This window comes from Malus sylvestris, chromosome 8, assembly GCF_916048215.2.
Source record: "Malus sylvestris chromosome 8, drMalSylv7.2, whole genome shotgun sequence".
Taxonomy (NCBI): domain Eukaryota; kingdom Viridiplantae; phylum Streptophyta; class Magnoliopsida; order Rosales; family Rosaceae; genus Malus; species Malus sylvestris.
This window is the reverse complement of record NC_062267.1, coordinates 13,029,792-13,043,594: the sequence shown is the minus strand read 5'-3', so window position 1 is coordinate 13,043,594 and position 13,803 is coordinate 13,029,792. Positions and strand designations below refer to the sequence as shown.

General features: G+C 39.4%; 2 protein-coding genes across 2 annotated transcripts in view; one reads left to right on the top strand and one right to left on the bottom strand.

Moving 5' to 3' along the window:
* The window catches only part of LOC126631253 (uncharacterized), a 98,432-nt gene that overhangs the window by 39,957 nt on the left and 44,672 nt on the right, over positions 1 to 13,803 (bottom strand). The window lies entirely within an intron of this gene.
* LOC126631252 (protein CHLOROPLAST VESICULATION) lies at positions 57 to 1,029 on the top strand. The gene is made up of 2 exons (XM_050301429.1): positions 57 to 256; positions 524 to 1,029. Exons 1-2 carry the CDS (start codon positions 153 to 155, stop codon positions 846 to 848), a joined length of 429 nt encoding a protein of 142 aa, XP_050157386.1. The 5' UTR covers positions 57 to 152; the 3' UTR covers positions 849 to 1,029.

The following is a 13,803-nucleotide window of genomic DNA, read 5'->3' as shown; positions in this document are numbered from 1 at the left end:
GCTTGTTTTAGAGGGTCACCATTGAGGTCTTTGTCATCTCTTTTAACCTTATGCAACCAAACCCACCTTCCTCTTTTGATATATACGATCCCTCTCCTTCTGTCATTGCTTAAATTCAGAGAGAAGAGAGAGAGAGAGAGAGAGAGAAAGAGATGACTGTTACAAACTTCAATTGCTGCCTCAATCCGCCACCTTCAAATCAAAACCATGGTTCAAGCCCTTCTTTGCCCTTAAAGAAAAACCAAGCACTTGCATGGTATGTGTAATCAAACCCAAATCTCATGCCTCGTATTTGTTGCGACAAAATTTGTCTTGTTATCCTTGTTTACGTGACAGTATTGAGTGGCAAAACATTCATCGTGAAAATTTATAATTGAATAGTTAGATCATTCAACACTCTCACGTAATAGAAATACCTCATCCAATATTTTTTTTTTCTCTCTTTTTTTATAATGACCAATCGGAAGTTATGCATGAAGAGGTCATTTTGGTGTTTAATTATGTCAAATATTTATGTGTGTAGGAACAAATATGCTCATGGATCATGGACTAATCGATGCGTTTTAGGTATGAGTTGCGCAATTGGATTGGAAATGGGAACCCTAGTAAGCAACCAAAACTATGAGGCCATTGCTAATGGAGTGACATATAGTGATCAGAGGGTTGAAAAATGGAGTGACAAAAGAATATGCCCACAATGGAGCCCTAATTCACAAGAGACCATTGTGCCTGAAAATCTCCCAAGATCATCTGCTCAAAGGAGATGGGAAACAGTTGGTTTTTCTAACGAGGATGCTCCGGCGGTTCAAATGGTAGTTAGAAAAGGTGGCAACTGCTTTGCTATGTAGATTTACAATTTGATACACCATGTATATGAACCATCTTGATAGCCAAAATACAGAATCAATGAAATATCACCAAGTAGGCATTTTATCTGTTGGATTCTTCTTCACTTTGGGAAAATTGTGAACCAGATATTTGTAAAAATTTCGAAGCTATGCGGTAAAACATTTGATTTTTAGAATTATAGAGATTATAGTTTAGTACGTAGTACATGTAGTACAAACTTTGGAAGTTGTTTAAAGAAAAAAAAAACAAAAACAAAAACACAGAAAAGTACTAATAGGAGCCTCCTTTCAGATGGTCAACTACTCGAGGAGAGCTAGTGTCATAGCGGAAATCAGGCCAACTATTCGAGGAGGGCTAGTGTCCTAGTGAAAATCAAGCACCCTTGTCGCCTTCCTTGTTATAGGCTTTTCCACTTCCCTTCTCCCTCATAATCCCACCTAGCTATTGACAAAAAAGAAATGGGTCAACTATTTTTCCTATGACCTCAAATGCGTCGTTGAAGATTTTTTAGTATGTTGCTGTGTATACATGTTTATTATTAAATTTTTTATGAATGATTCAATCCTTAATTCTTTTAGTATGCTCCGTTACATTTTATACATCGAGTATTTTAGTAGTTAGATTCTTGGTTAAAAATTTAATAATCAAAATTGGTGCATCATACACTGAACAATGTAGAATAAAACGTACATGCCCAAAAGACCAACAACAACAACAACAACAACAACAACAACAAAGCCTTTTCCCACTAAGTGGGGTCGGCTATATGAATCCTAGAACGCCATTGCGCTCGGTTTTGTGTCATGTCCTCCGTTAGAACCAAGTACTCTAAGTCTTTTCTTAGAGTCTCTTCCAAAGTTTTCCTAGGTCTTCCTCTACCCCTTTGGCCCTGAACCTCTGTCCCGTAGTCACATCTTCGAACCGGAGCGTCAGTAGGCCTTCTTTGCACATGTCCAAATCACCGGAACCGATTTTCTCTCATCTTTCCTTCAATTTCGGCCACTCCTACTTTACCTCGAATATCCTCATTTCCAATCTTATCATTTCTTGTGTGCCCACACATCCCACGAAGCATCCTCGTCTCCGCCACACCCATTTTGTGTACGTGTTGATGCTTCACCGCCCAACATTCTGTGCCATACAACATCGCTGGCCTTATTGCCGTCCTATAAAATTTTCCCTTGAGCTTCAGTGGCCTACGACGGTTACACAACCCGCCGGATGCACTCTTACACTTCATCTATCCAACTTCTATTCTATGGTTGAGATCTCTCTAATTCTCCGTTCTCTTGCACGATATATCCTAGGTAGCAAAAACGGTCGCTTTTTGTGATCTTCGCTAGATTGCTCCGATCATTAGTGTGGATAAGTATATAAATGGATATAGATAGGAAAGCAAACACAAGATGTACGTGGTTCACCCAGATTGGCTACGTCCACGGAATAGAGGAGTTCTCATTAATTGTGAAGGGTTTACACAAGTACATAGGTTCAAGCTTTCCTTTAGTGAGTACAGGTGAATGATTTAGTACAAATGACATTAGGAAATATTGTGGGAGAATGATCTCGTAATCACGAAACTTCTAAGTATCGGAATGTGGTATCGTCTTGACTTGCCTTATCTGTCTCACAGGTAGATGTGGCATCTTCTCTGGAAGTACTCTTCCTCCATCCAGGGGTGGTATCTTTAACTGGTGGAGATGCACAAGGTAATGTATCAATTTCACTTGAAGCTTACTTGTAGTTTCAGGCTTGGTCAAGCGCGATACAAACCATGTAGTAGGAGTCTCTCAAGTTGCCGAGCTAGGGGATTTGCTGAAAGAGGTGACAGACAAGGTAAGCAATCAGAGCTCCGGCTGATTGTTCACATTCTCCCTATCTTGCAGGCAGCATGAAGGATAAAGAGAAGAAAAATGAGAAGAGATGATATGGGATACTTTTGCTTTTGAAGAAGTAACTTTCCACAGGCTTATTCTTGAACTGAGCTGGAGGGTTTTCTGGTTTCCTCCAGAGTATAAGGCCGACTGAAGAATTTGAGGGTCAAAACAAGTCCATCAAATCTAGAGTACGTTCGACCCTACTGATATGGGATACTTTTGCTTTGACAGAGTAATGGATGTATCGGCACGTGTGCTGTTACGCTTGTCTCCACATGCTTCCTTGTATCCTTCTCACTTGCCCTATCTGTTCCTCAGGCAGATGCGGTATCTTCCCTGGAAGCATAAGATGTTGAAGATGAGTACTCGAGAGCAATGCCAGGTAAGTAAGTTCCAGGCAGTCAGTTCCTGGCTGGAAGCTTGATTCCAAGTGCTGACTGATTGCTCTCTTTCTCCTTGTCTTGCAGGTAAGAACAAGGCCAAAGGAAAAGACAGGGAAAAAGCATGATATGGGATACTCTTGCTTTTAACCCTGATGATATGAGATATTCTTGCTCTAGTATAACTTGTTTGCAGAGGTATTATCGGGGGGAAAGAAAGCTGAATATTTCGAAAGGCTTCGTTGAGAGTGCCCTCTCATATATGAGGAAGGGTTGAGCATTTTTGCAGGTCTGTCTGTCCGTTGGGGATGGAGGTTGACATATATAGGAGTCTCCTTAACAACAAGTAGTAATGCTATTCCTTTACCCTGTCAGAGCACTTTGAAAAAGTGGTCTGTGGTATGTGGAAAGCTGATGTTGCGTGTGAAGATTACAGACAGCTTTATCCAAGAAGATCCGGCTCTTGTAGTTGGGAAAGTGTTGCCTCTTCGGTTTTCGAACAAGCAATCCTATCAGGGATCTGGCTCTCGAGATTCGGAGAACGATGTCTCTTCGATTTTTGAGAAAGCAATCCTGCTGGGGGTCTGGCTCTCGAGATTCGGAGAGCGGTATCTCTTCGATTTTTGAGAAGGTAATCATGTTGGGAGTCTGGCTCTCGAGATTCGGAGGGCGGTGCCTCTTCGATTTTGGAGCAAGCAATCTTGTTGGGAGTGTTTTCTCGAATGTGAGTAAAGGTTGGGCATGTTTGCTAGTCTACCTTGCCACGAAGCACAGAGGTTGACACACAGGGACTTTCCAATTATCCAGCAATGGTACTGTTCCTTTACCCTCTTTTCGATTTTTGAGAAAGTAGTCATGTTGGGAGTCTGGCTCTCGAGATTCGGAGGACGGTGCCTCTTCGATTTTGGAGCAAGCAATCTTGTTGGGAGTGTTTTCTCGAATGTGAGTAAAGGTTGGGCATGTTTGCTAGTCTACCTTGCCACGAAGCACAGAGGTTGACACACAGGGACTTTCCAATTATCCAGCAGTGATACTGTTCCTTTACCCTTATGGGTAATAATATGGGATAGCTAGACCTTCAAAATTTATGTGTCTAAACTTTGTTAGTGCTGTTTCTTTGCTATTCTTTTACCCGTCTTGGTCAGAGCGATGTAGTGGAAGCTGCAAGCTTCACGTGCTCAACTTTGGCAGAGAACTTTGGCAAAGTTATCTGTGATACACATGAGCTACTATTGCGTGTGGGAAGTGGGTGATTGAACAGTAAGACTCATGTGCTTTCTACTTCACCAGAAGTCTTCGACAGAATGCCCATAATTTCCGCAAAGCTGAGTGTGCGTGTGACAGGTGCTGCCAAGGCTGGAAAAGTAGGTGCCTCTTCGATTTCTGAGATCGGCCCTCGTGGTCTCTGAGCAGCCCAACTTTTGAGAAAGCAAGCGCCTCTTCGATTTCTGAGATCGGCCTTCGTGGTCTTTGAGCAGCCCAACTTTTGAGAAAGCAGACGCCTCTTCGATTTCTGAGATCGCCCCTCGTGGTCTCTGAGCAGCCCAGCTTTTGAGAAAGCAAACGCCTCTTCGATTTCTGAGCAGGCGCCTCTTCGATTTCTGAAGCTCCGTCGAGTGCAGATTTTTATAGGGGCTGGCATTAAGTTCCAAAGCACACTTGAATCTCCACCAGTAGAAGCTCCATTCTTACACTTCTAAGATCTTGATTTGTTCGACCTCTTCTCTCTTCAACACCTTTGAAAATGTCTGGCCCCTCCGACCGTCGTTTTGACTTGAACCTTGTTGAAGAGGCAGCCCCGCCTTCTCCAGACAACATATGGCGCCCATCCTTCGTCTCCCCTACTGGTCCTCTTACCGTTGGGGATTCCGTTATGAAGAATGATATGACCGCTGCGGTGGTGGCCAGGAACCTTCTCACTCCCAAAGATAACAGACTACTTTCCAAACGATCTGATGAGTTAGCTGTTAAGGATTCTCTGGCTCTCAGTGTTCAGTGTGCAGGTTCTGTGTCTAATATGGCCCAACGCCTATTTGCTCGAACCCGCCAAGTTGAATCATTGGCGGCTGAAGTGATGAGTCTCAAACAGGAGATTAGAGGGCTCAAGCATGAGAATAAACAGTTGCACCGTCTCGCACATGACTATGCTACAAACATGAAGAGGAAGCTGGACCATATGAAGGAATCTGATGGTCAGGTTTTACTTGATCATCAGAGATTTGTGGGTTTGTTCCAAAGGCATTTATTGCCTTCGTCTTCTGGGGCTGTACCGCGTAATGAAGCTCCAAATGATCAACCTCTGATGCCTCCTCCTTCTAGGGTTCTGTCCAGTACTGAGGCTCCGAATGATCCCCCTCCGGTGCCTTCTCTTTCTGGGGCTCTACCGACTGCTGCGACTTCTCCTAAGCAACCTTTGTGAAGGCTCTCTCTTGTTTGTTTATTTTGACTCATGTATATGTACATATTTGTAGCTTATCGGGGATATCAATAAATAAGCTTTCCTTCATTTCAACGTATTGTGTTAAATACACCAAAGCCTTCTTCTCTAAGTTCTTTGAATTTTCTTTTGTTGGAGCTTTGTGAGTGGAGCATGTAGGTTGAGGTAGTGTTCCCTTAATTTCCTGAGTGAGGAAAACTTCCATGACAGAAAAATTCCGAGTCTTAACCCAATATCATATATAGTACAGAGAAAATGCGCGTCAGTTTTCCTTCCTATCTTCTCCTTATCATTCAGTTGCCATGCACAACGACAATAGCGACAAAAGAAGCTATAATGTGAGCATATAATTCTCCCCCACTTGAAGAGTTCCAACAATTCTCATCATCATCTTTCTTCAGTAAGAACAACATACAGTGTAGCTGATTCATGAATGTGCACTAGCGTGGAGCTAGTTCCGTAATCGAAACGATGAAACATTTGATCCTATGACCGCGGGCATGCCCGATCTAGGTGGAAATTTTTTTGGTTCCGAGGGTACTGGAAGAGTGATGGAGTTGCTATTTGTTCATGGACGTCCTGCTAAGGCTCCAAAAATTATTGAGGTGTTGTGGCGCCTGCCTTCTTAGTCTTGGATCAAGGTAAATACTGATGGTGCTACAAGAGGTTCCCTTGGTGTGCCTGCATTTGTTGGTATTTTTTAGGATTACAAGTCATTCTTTGGGTTGTTTTGCGGGTTCAATAGGCTTGGCCTCTTCTTTGGACTCCGAACTATGCGCTATTATTCATGAATTCTTTAATGGTCAGGGTTTGGCCTTAAGCCCCTTGAGATATTGTATTTTTCTTGTTTATCAATAAATTTTACTCAAAGTCACTTCTCATGATAGCAATGCTAGAGTGGGATGGACTTTGTGGCCAAATTTAATTATAAAATAAAATAAAATGTTTGGCCTTTCAACAATCCAATCTGAATGCTTCTTATTGCTTCAGTATTTGAGTCCGTTGATCCATGAACTTTAAAGTTGTACCTATTAACACTTGAAGATAGAATTAGGAATTGCAGAGAAACAGTGAAAGGAGAGAAGAATGTATTAAGCAATCTGATAGAAATGAGTACAACGAAAACTTAATGAAATACAAGCTACACAATCCCTTATATAGCTATATATCCCAATTACAATAATACCTTTCTAACAATATTAACAAACTCCACTACTCAGATGATGCCATGTGTCATTTCTGTTATTACTCCCCCCTCAAAGGAAGCTTGGAGTATCCAAGTGAAGTTTGAATCAGTGAGTTGTCTGAAGTTGATCTGGAACTGCAAGGCCAAGATGCCTGCAATGCTTCAAAAATATTGGACTATACAGCCCTTTTGTAAAGACATCTGCAATCTGATCTTTAGTGGATATCTATTGAACAAGTAGATCTCCTCGTTGTACCTTTTCTCGAACAAAATGGTAGCCAGTGTCGAGATGTTTAATTTTTGAATGAAAAACAGGATTTAAGCTCAAAGCTAATGCACTCAAGTTGTCACAATGAAGTAATGGAGGAGTTGAAATCACTTGATGCATGTCTTTAAATAGAGATCTAATCCAACATAAATGTGCTGTAGAGTGAGCTAAGGCCTTATACTCGGCCTCTATAGAACTTCGAGAGACTGTAGACTGCTTTTTAGATTGCCATGAGATCGGATTATCTCCCAAGTAAATCACAAAACCAGTTATTGATCTTCGAGTGTTAATATCAGCTGCCCAATCCGAGTCTGAGTAAGTAGTTAGACTGAAATCAAGGCTCTTTTTGTAATGCAGACCATAATCCAGTATACCTTTCAAGTATCTTAAAATTCTTTTAACCAGATGCATGTGGAGATCAGTGGGAGATGTCATAAATTGACAAACCATGTTCACAGCATGAGCAATGTCTGGCCTAGTGAAGGTTAGATATTGAAGAGCCCTCACTAAGCTTCTGTAATGACTAGGATCTGAAAAGGCAGTACCTTGTTGTTCAAGCAATTGTGTATGTGGTTTTGATGGTATGGTGGTTGGTTTACATGTCTCCATAGCTGCCTTTTTCAATAGATCTCTTGCATACTTCGATTGATTGATGAATAAAGAGCCATCTTCCTTGTACTGTATATGCAATCCCAGAAAGAATGATAATTTTTCCATATCTTTAAGATCAAATACTCCTGCAAGATCACTTATAACTTCTTGAACTTTTGTGGGATTAGAACCAGTGACTATGATATCATCTACATATAGTAGAAGAATAATAATATCCCTATCATCCACTTTAACAAATAGGCTAGTATCAGATAAAGAAACTTTAAAATCAAGATAGAGCAGGTAACTTGTGAATTTCGAATTCCAAGCTCTTGGTGCTTGCTTCAGACTATAAAGAGACTTGATAAGTTTGCACATATAACCTGGACATGTAGGATCCACAAACCCTTAAGGCTGCTTCATATAGACTTCCTTTTCAAGATCACCGTGTAAAAATGCATTTTTAACATCCAATTGTCTTAGATTCCATCCATATTGGACAACTAAGGATAAGATAATTCTTACAGAAGTGTGTCGCACAACTCGACTGAAAGTTTCAAAGTAATCCAAACCTTGTTCCTGAGTGAAACCTTGGGCTACTAACCTAGCTTTGTATCTGGACACTGATCCATTAAGATGCTTCTTAACTTTGTATATCCATTTACTCCCTACAATAGTTCTGTTAAGTGGAGGTGGAACCAAAACCCATGTCCCTTGTGTCTTCAATGCATCATACTCTTCTTGCATAGCCAATTGCCATTCAACTTTAGAAGATGCAGCTTTGAATGTCTTAGGTTCCTCAACTTCTGTTATATTAGCTAGAAAGGAAAAACCCCATAGATTGTACCAGAGAATTCACTTGGACAAGAAACAACTGAGTTGGAATCAAATAATTGTAGTGAACTCATTTCAAGTAAAGTAGCTAGATAAGCTGCATAATTCTTTCTTGAAATTACACCTGTTTGTAGCCTAGTTTGCATTCCATGATGTCTTTGTTGTTGAACATGTGATACAGAGATATCAGTACCAGAAGACATTTCAGAGATAGGTAATATTACCTGAAGTTGTGCTGAATCGAGGACAGGAAGCAAAGGAGGTGTGAGTGGTGTATCACTAGAAGCAGAAAGAGTATGACTTGTTCTTGATGCAGAACCAGAATTCTGAAGCTAGGGTGTATTACTAACATGTGTGCCTGAACTGGAAGATGATATCTCAACCTCTGATGTATCATACACAACATGATTTGTTGCTGTTGTATTATTAGTCCCAGATGTAGAAATTGTATGATTTATCCGAATCGGAAATGGTACAATGATAGAAGTAGGAGTACATAGTGTCTTCACAAATTGATCCCTTATCTGAGACATTCCTAATTTTGCAGGAAAAAATTGACTCTTCAAAAACAACATGTCTTGATATAATACATTTCCTAGACTATGTATCATAACAAATAACTCCCTTATACCCCATTGCATGGCCTAGGAAAATGCACATCTTTGATCTTAACTGCAACTTATTAGTATTATAGGGTCTTATCCAAGGGAAAACTGCTGAACCAAAAATTCTGAGGGATTGTAAGTCAGGTACCTTCTTATATAGAAGAAAGTATGGGGAACTAAAGGACAAGATTTTACATGGCATCTTGTTTATCAGAAAAAAACTGCATGAGCACATGCAAAGTACCAGAATTCCCTATTTAAACCAGCAGCATGTAATAAAGTAAGTGCAGTATCCACAATGTGTCTATGCTTCCTCTTAGATATGCCATTCTGTTAAGGAGTGTAGGGACATGAAATGAATTTCATAACCCTTTGTAGCAAAAAAATGATGTAAATCTCTTACTAGTATATTCTCCCCCACCATCTATTTGTAATCCTTTAATTGACATCCCAAACTGAGTTTGAATCAAAGTGTATAATTTGACAAAAATTTCATATACATCAGATTTAATGCACATGGGAAATATCCAACTAAATCTTGTATATTCATCAACAAACAGTACATAATATCTGTATCCTTATAAGGATTTTACATGTGTTGGACCCCAAATGTCACTATGAACTTTCTCAAAAGGAACCAAACATCTGTCATTTGTAACAGGAAAAGGTAACATAGACATCTTTCCTTGAACACAAGAAATACAAGTAGTATGTATATCATCTAACTTGTGTACAACTCCAGACTGTTACAACATAACACTCATAGTATCATTAGCAAGATGTCCCAACCTTTGATGCCAAATACTGGATTTCACCATTTTTCCCAAGTAAGTAATTGGATCTCTTGCAACAAACTGTAACCCTTTTGTCTTCTGCATAACAGGTATCTGAAATAACTCTTCTGGTTTACTTTTTCCGTGATACACCATCTCCCTTGTCTTCTTGTCCTGCACAAAAAATTCACATTCATCACATATAAACTAGCTATTATTATCTGCACATAACTATTTAACAGAAAGTAAACTTCTGGCGATATTTGGAACATGAAGTACTTTACTGAGAATATGTGAATGATTATTGGTTTGAATTATAGTAGAACCAATATTTTGAATTGGTAAACTGGAACCATTACCAATGGTTATATTCTCAGAACCTTGAAAAGGAGTAACTTGACTTAATGAAGTGACATCTGCAGTCATATGGTGAGAATCACCTGAGTCTACAATCCACGAGTCCTGAGGTAGCACTTGGATTGTTTGTTGTTCTTGCATGGCAGAGAAAGATGATGGAGGTGGTTGACCTTGAAAGGCATAATTCCCCCTATGAAAACAGTTTCGCGCAGAATGCCCCATTCTTCCACAAATTTGACTCTCCACAAGAAAACCAGCTGAAGGATTATGTGTGTTTCTGTGAAAACAGTTCGCAGCTGCGTGACCTTTTTTATTACATATCTGATGTTCAACAACAACAGATGTTCTTGCTTCTATATTGCCCGTCCATAAAGTAGATCAATTCTGCACTTGTTTAGACCATGTAGAATAGGAATTGTTGCCGCCATGGGTATACCCCCTTCCTCTGAAGTTATTACTCCTATAATTGTTGTTGTAATGCTTGAATTGATTACCATTGTTAAACCTGGAACCAAAATTCTGAGATTTGAACCCTTGCTGATGTCCTGAGTTAGACTGTCCCACAAAACCATAGCCATAAATGTCAGAATGTCTTGAACCAAATGACTAAGGCTTAAAAGAAGCAGTTCCTTGACCATGAGGACTGGAAAAGGAATTATGTGATTGTTGAATGATTGTACCCCCTGTAGTAGCAGATATATGACCAGAATTAGAGGAAGATGCCCCATGTGAAGATCTAGATCCGTGCCCATATGTAAGAAAACCCGAACCAGAAATCTGACTAAAATTAGGACCTTGCATTAAAAGAGCAGACATATTGTGAGACAACATATTCATTTCCCCTTCAATTTCCTTTTCAGTGCCAAGCAATTGTGCCCAGAATTATCTCAGAGTAATCGAAGACTCTCTCACCAAGATAACAGTCCTAATAACAACATACTTTTTAGGCAACCCTGCTAACCCAGCAATCATTATATCATTATCAGAAATTGTTTCCCCCGCAGCAATCAACTGATCCATAATATTCTTCAATTTCAACAAATACTTATCAATACTATATGTGCCTTTCTGTATTGTATGCAATTATGTCTTCAAATGATTAATTCAGGACTTTGAAACAGATGCATATCTTTCAACAAGATTTGTCCATGCTTCAAAAGCGGTCCTACAACCAAGAACATATTCCATCGCTTCATCTATTAAAGTAGCAAGTAACAGACTGATAAGAGCTAAATCAGTCGATTCCCATTTAAGAAATTCTGTAGAAACTTCCTTCGTGATCCCATTTTCTTGACTTACAACATATCTTGATGTACACACAACCGTACCATCAAAATGACCAAAAAGTTTATACCCTCTTAGCACAAACTAAAATTGGAACGCCCATTTGGCGAAATTGTCATCCTTGAGTTTTATAGTCAACATACCCAACAAATTCTCTATTTTAAACGAAGAAGACGCCATTGATAAACACTCAACACAAATCACAGTATAATACACTAATCCTAGAGATTGATACTCCAAGAATTTCACAATCTTTAGAGACTGATACTCCAAGATTCACAGAAAGAGTGACACTTTCTATCGTCACATCCACAAATCATAATTTTGAATCAAGAAATCCAACTCCTAGAGAATAAAACTCCAAGATCTATATAGAAAGAATGACACTTCCTGTCTTCATCTCTACAAATCGTAATCTTCAAACCAAGAAATTCAACTCTTAGAGAATGAAACTCCAAGATATACTCATAAAGAATGACACTTTCTGATATCAACACATCAACAACTGAAACCCCAAATCCTTTACTTCATGCACACCAAAATTTCAAGAAAAACCCGATTCAAGAAAAAAACCCAATTTAAGAAACCCGATTCAAGAAACCTAAACAATATTGAATCATTAATGAAAACAATTTCACCTGATTCAGCACGCAAACTTCACCCAAATCTTCGAACTGCATGATTTCAAACCAGCAACCCACTTTTCAGACCTTCGAACTTCCAACTCAAGCGGCAAACAAATCAGCGGAAAGCATCTTCAGGATCGGAAATGGCGACTAGCCAGAATCGGCGATGATACCATATTAACACTTGAAGATAGAATAAGGAATTGCAGAGAAATAATGAAAGGAAAGAAGAATGTATTAAGCAATTTGATAGAAATGAGTACAACAAAAACTTAATGAAATACAAGATACACAATCCCTTATATAGCTATATATTCCAATTACAATAATACCCTTCTAACAATATTAACAAACTCCACTACTCAGATGATGCCATGTGGCATTTCTGTTATTAGTACCTTCCTTCCAAGCTTTCCATGCCTTCATGATTTGTGAAAACAAGATGAAACAAAGCCCAAAGATGATTAAAAACCATGAAGCCCCAACACTTATTTTGTTTAATTTACATAGCTTTGAAGATCTCGCTCTCTTGGTGTTGGAAAGAATTGTTCTTCTGTCCACTTATTATCTCCAAAATTATAATCCCAAAACTATAAATATCAAACTTTACAGAAAAATGACCAATACATATTTGGAGCCATAAATCTGTTGCACATGAATATCAACAAGAAAGGAGAACTTAATTCTAAGGAACAGTTTATAGTTAGTATCTAATTCTTTTATTGCTCGACATTGCATGTTCTTCAATTGCATTGCCAATTAATCAAAACTTTGATAGCTGGGCCTCAACAAGATTAAGGGGAAATATTAATTCACTACCATGGTAAAGTTCTATAGTTTAGTTTAGATTATCTTGATTCTTGTTCTTTTGGATTGTTCGAAGCTAGCTAATATCTTAAATTTTATCAACAAAAGTATTATTTAGACATACAAAATTGATATATTTGTTGACACACTCTGTAATAGAAGTATGCACTACTTTTGTATGTGAGAGCACTTTGTACGTCGCAATGGTATTCGTCAATCAATTGTGTGCTAGCTCATGAAAATCGTAATCTATATACAACGTACATACATAAACACGGTAACTATTGCAAGGTGTATATACATCATAGTTTTTTTTTTTTTTTGGGTAGAAGAAGCAATTCATAGAACTAGCAAGGCACAAGGCCAAGAAGCAAACAGAAGGGTGCCCAGCACACCCAGAAATAGGATTAAAGATAAATAGGATACAATTGATGTCGCCACACAAGCCCCCAATGTCATCCCATATATCCAAGACAAAACTCCCCCACCTACGCAGGACATGGGAGACCATCTTTGTTCAAAATACCCACAAGCGAAGATGGAGGTTTCACCACCCAGCCTAAGCCAACCATCTCCGGAGACAAGTTTCTCGCGACAAAACCTCCTGCAGCTGCAAGTTTCTCGCCAGTAAGCATCATTACAGGACCGCTAATGCCTTTGCCATCGCAGCCGTAGAAGCATGCACCCTCACACATTGCACTTTTTTGCAACCCGAATTCCAATCTCTGGCCACAACCCCAATCTGTCCACACAAAGAGTCCCTATTCCAACATGCATCAACTTTGATCTTATTCCAATTAACAGGGGGAGGTGACCAAATAGTGAGACGAAACATATCTCTAGGGTGTCCGGTGTTAAGAGAAGCCATCATACTCCGAGGAGTAGAAGCCTCTTGAAAGAAAACCAAGGCAATGGCCATAGAATGCAAA

Bases quoted from the DNA above. Each gene is read 5' to 3' on its own strand.
- LOC126631252 (XM_050301429.1), top strand. From the start codon at position 153: ATGACTGTTACAAACTTCAATTGCTGCCTCAATCCGCCACCTTCAAAT. The intron at 257-523 runs GTATGTGTAATC...TTATGTGTGTAG, and splicing joins AAAAACCAAGCACTTGCATG to GAACAAATATGCTCATGGAT.